The sequence below is a fragment of the Hipposideros armiger genome, unplaced genomic scaffold (assembly GCF_001890085.2).
Source record: "Hipposideros armiger isolate ML-2016 unplaced genomic scaffold, ASM189008v1 scaffold_425, whole genome shotgun sequence".
NCBI lineage: Eukaryota > Metazoa > Chordata > Mammalia > Chiroptera > Hipposideridae > Hipposideros > Hipposideros armiger.
Window position 1 is genome coordinate 1,426,138 of NW_017731775.1, and position 4,517 is coordinate 1,430,654.

The following is a 4,517-nucleotide window of genomic DNA, read 5'->3' on the forward strand; positions in this document are numbered from 1 at the left end:
CCAGACACACACTGACTGAAAGTAAAGGGATAGGATAAGATATTTCATGCAAATAGAAATGGAAAAAGTCTGGAGTAGCAATACTTATTTCAGACAAAATAGACTTTAAAATGAAGACTACAATAAAAGACAAGGGCACTACATAATAACCCAGGGATCGATTCCACAAGAGGAAATAACCCTAGTAAACATCTATGCGCCAACATAGGAGCTCCTAAATATATAAAACAGATTTTGACAGATATCAAGACAGAGATCAACAGTAACACTATCGTAGTAGGGGAATGGGACTTCAACACCCTGTTGTCACCAATGGACAGATCCTCCAGACAGAAAATCAACACGGAAACAGTGGTCTTAAATGACACTTTAGACCAGCGGGATTTAATCAATATTTTTAGAGCATTTCACCTGAATGCAACAGAATATACATTCTTCTCAAGTGCACACGGAACATTTTCCAAGATAGACCCCATGTTAGGCCACAAAACAAGTCTCAATACATTTAAGAAGATTGAAATCATATCAAGTGTCTTCTCTGACCACAATGCTATGAAACTAGGAATGAATTATAAGAAGAAACCCAGAAAGCACACAAATACATGGAGGCCGAATAACATGCTACTAAACAGCGAGTGGGTCAAAACTGAGATCAAGGAAGAAATCAAAAGCTGTCTTAAGTAAATGAAAATGAACACACATCAACCCAAAAACCTATGGGATGCAGCAAAAGCAGCCCTAAGAGGGAAATTCATAGCAATGCAGGCCTATCTAAAGAAACAAGAACAATCTCAAATCAATAGACTATCTTTACACCTAAGGAAACTGGAAAAAGAACAGCAAAACAAGCCCAAAGGGAGTACAGGGAAGGAAATAATAAAGACCAGAGCAGAAATAAATGAAATAGAGACCAAAATAAACAATACAAAAGATCAATGAAACTAAGAGCTGGTTTTTGAAAAGAAAAACAAAATCGACAAACCCTTAGCCAGACTCATCAAGAAAAACAGAAAGAGATACAAACAGAAAGAGGAGAAGTCACAACAGATACCACAAAAATACAGATAATTTTAAGAAAATACTACGAGCAACTACATGCCAACAAATTCGACAATCTGGAAGAAATGGATAAATTTCTAAAAGCATACAATCCACCAAGTCTGAACAAAGAAGAAACAGAAACTCTGAACAGACTGATTACTACCAAAGAAANCCTGCTGCTCCGAGCTGCATCCCAAGCCAACTTTTAACCAACGTGCCACTTGGCAGGCCCAGAATTAAAAGTTTTTATTTTAGCTGAGCCATCCTGCCACCTGTTGGCAGCTCAGCAGGAGCTCAGCTCGGGCTGGGAGTCAAACCGGAACCCTGTTGCTCACAGCTCGCACTCTTGAGCGAGTTCTTAACCAACTGAGCCACTCAGCCAGCCTTAAAAGCTTTTATCCAGTCTTATTTCTCCTAACAAATTCCTTTGCATTTTTTCTCAATACATAACATTTTGTAAATAATTATGAAAGGTTCACAGGCCCTGAAATTCCACCAGTGATCAAGACCTCCTGATTTTTACCGTTAATAAACAACTAATTTAAGTAGCCCCAATATGAAAATAAGCATCAATTTGAAGAATTAAATAAGCTGTTCAAGGTCACAGCAGGGACATTCGAGAAAGAATTATAAGTTTCCAGGGTTAATACATTAAATTACATCTTTTTGCACTAGGTATTTCTTCATAGATATTCTGTTGAGTCATCTATGAGTTCCTTTTGCTATCTATGCTAAGATGCTACAAATATAGACTAAACCTGAGTCTGAAAATTGAAAAACACACATATAACCAAACTGAGAGACACTAGAAAATAACTGGCTGTTCTTCTTTGGAAAATGTCAGTCATGGAAGACAAAAAAAGGCTGAGGAACTAGTCCAGATTAAAGGAAACTAAAGAAACACAAAAACTACATGCAATACATAATCCTGTACTAGATGGGAAAACATGCTATAAAGGACGTGATTAGGATAACTGATAAAACTAGACTGTGGACTATAGAATTTTACCATTGTTACATAAAAATATCCTTGTTCTTAGAAAATACATATTAAAGTATTAAGGGGTAGGGGTAACTGGATCAGAAACACACATACACACATACACACACTGAATGATAAAGGAAATGTGGCAAAATGTTAAAAAATGGCTGAATTTTGGTAAAGTAGATCTGAAAGTTTTCCAATTACTCTTTCAAGTTTTTGATAAGTTTGAAATTATTTCAAAATAAAGTTAAAAAATTACATATATACTTTACCTCTGTCCAATTTAATCCCATCATCAAAACGGGAGAAGAGCCTGTATCTCTGGGCCCAGTATTTTGCCAGTTTAGGAACAGCAGCTATCTCAGGAGGCAGACCAATTACCTTTTTGTTTTTGTTTTTCTTCTTCTTCTTCTTTTTAATTTCAGCTGCAATAAAAGAATATGAAGAATACAGATGCTCACTTTGAAGAAAGGATATCACAGGTGAATTTATCTAAAAGTGTAGTAGTCACATCAAACAATCACAACTTGGGATTTCACTTCAGAGCGTGTGTGCAATGACACACCTGGGGAAGCAGGAGGGCACAATGGAAACCGCTGACTCCGTTTACAGCCTCCAGTGTGCTCCTCACTGGCTCCCCAAGCTTGGGAAAATAACCTAGGCTCTCTAAGCTCTGATTTTTTAAAAAAAGGAATGAATGAATAAGTGTATTTTACCACTACCTACAGTGAAGGTAGTGAGACATGTGAAGGTACTATTACAGTTATAAAAGTTAATACTTCTGAGACGCTGTGCCAACTGCCTCCCAGGGTCACACCAAAATTACAAATAATTTATACAACTTTCAACTTCGGAAGTCCCCTGAACATGAGATGAACAGAACCTCTAAACAAAGGACTTAAAGAGAAGGCCACATTGAGTCTGGTAGGAGGGGCGGAGACGAGAGAGGGTGAACCCCGTGAGGGACACCTCAGCTGTGGAGAGGCTTCTCTGGTTGAGGGAGAGACCCTCCAACATGCACCGAGCTCATCAGCCCAGAGTTACTTTGCCGGGAAGAGGAGTTCTAGGATAGCTGGCAGTAAAAATTAGTGAGGACTCTCTTTGCTCAACTCGGTGAGGCTGAGGGCGACTGGAGAACCACTGGGGCCAGCACATGGGCTCGCTCGCTGGTGAGCACTCACTGGGTCACTGGTAGAGGGAGTAGCTGTGTGAGTGGGGCCCAGGAGCCTGCGGGAAGGACTGAACTGAGCGCCTACGACACAGGAGCTGTAGGTTTTGGGACCATTGTTCCCCTGGCGTGGAGCTTGCACACAAGTAGTGCACAGGAGGGCGCCATTTTTTTCAGGGTTTGGCCCTCCCACAGAGCTCAGGTCCGGGACGCATTGGTCTGCTGGAATTGCCGCAGAAGTGCATGTGCGCGTGCGTGCGTGTGCATGCGGCCTTGGATCCCCATCCTCCGCACTGCCTGTGCTGTGTAGCCAGGGAAATGCCTGGTGGGTGCGCTCTGGCTCCAACAGGCTGTCATTGAGATGCGGAGTGTGCGAGCCACCTTGGGTCCCCGCTCTCCACACTTCATGTACAGAGGGGCTAGGCTGCCAATTGGCTGTGGGGCTGCTCTGCCTGATCTGCGAGCGGCTGATTGGGACAGGCTGAGACTGGGAGTTTTCCTGGGAGTGTTGGGCTGTGAGCTGTGTGCCTACGTGATCCGGCCGGGGTTTTCCAGGCAAGTTTGTGCGGGGTGGTTGCTGGTGCAGGAGTGCATGCTGCTCTGACTTGGTGGGGGCCACTGACCACATCCTGTGGTGCTTAAGGGGCCTGCCCCGCCCACCTACAGCTGTGCTGCCAGGGGGCACCCTGAGCCCCTGGTGCCTGGGCCCCACCTCTGCAGGCCACAGAGGGTTTTTTTTGTAGCAGCAGCAGCCTGCAACAACTTGTGAGGATCTTTGGTGGTGAGCACGGTTCCAGAGCACACAGCAGCTAATTGTGGGAAGCTCACTGCAAGCCTGAGAGGGAGGCCAGCCCATGATGCGTTGAGCCCTTCCCCCCAACAGCTGGCGCTGAGTCACCCAGAGTCTCTCTATTGCTGAGCAACTGGTCTGCAGATTAAAGCCGGTGGAGAGCATCCCCCCCATTTATTGTTTCCCCTTTTTTCTTTTTTTTCTAGGTGATCTATCTAATACATTGAAACAATCACAGAGCCACAGCCAGAATGAAGAAACAAAGAAACATATCCCAACTAAAAGATCAGAAGAAGCCTCTAGAAATGACACTAAATGAAACAGAAGTATCCAACCTTTCAGAGGCAGAGTTTAGAACACTGATGATAATAAGAATGTTTAAGGAACTTAGGACATAAAAAAGGATAGAGAAATCATAAAAAACAACCAGTTAGAACTAAAAAATACAATAACTGAAATGAAGAACACACTCAAAGGAATCACCAGTAGATTAGATGAAGCAGAGGATCGGATCAGTGATTTAGAAGACAAAA

General features: G+C 42.9%; 1 protein-coding gene across 1 annotated transcript in view; it reads right to left on the reverse strand.

The window, feature by feature from the left end:
• Positions 1 to 4,517, reverse strand: part of LOC109394450 (trimethylguanosine synthase-like) — a 32,207-nt gene that overhangs the window by 7,334 nt on the left and 20,356 nt on the right. The window contains exon 5 of the mRNA XM_019664531.1: positions 2,299 to 2,451. Coding sequence (XP_019520076.1) covers positions 2,299 to 2,451 — 153 coding nt within the window. The remainder of the gene's footprint in view (positions 1 to 2,298; positions 2,452 to 4,517) is intronic.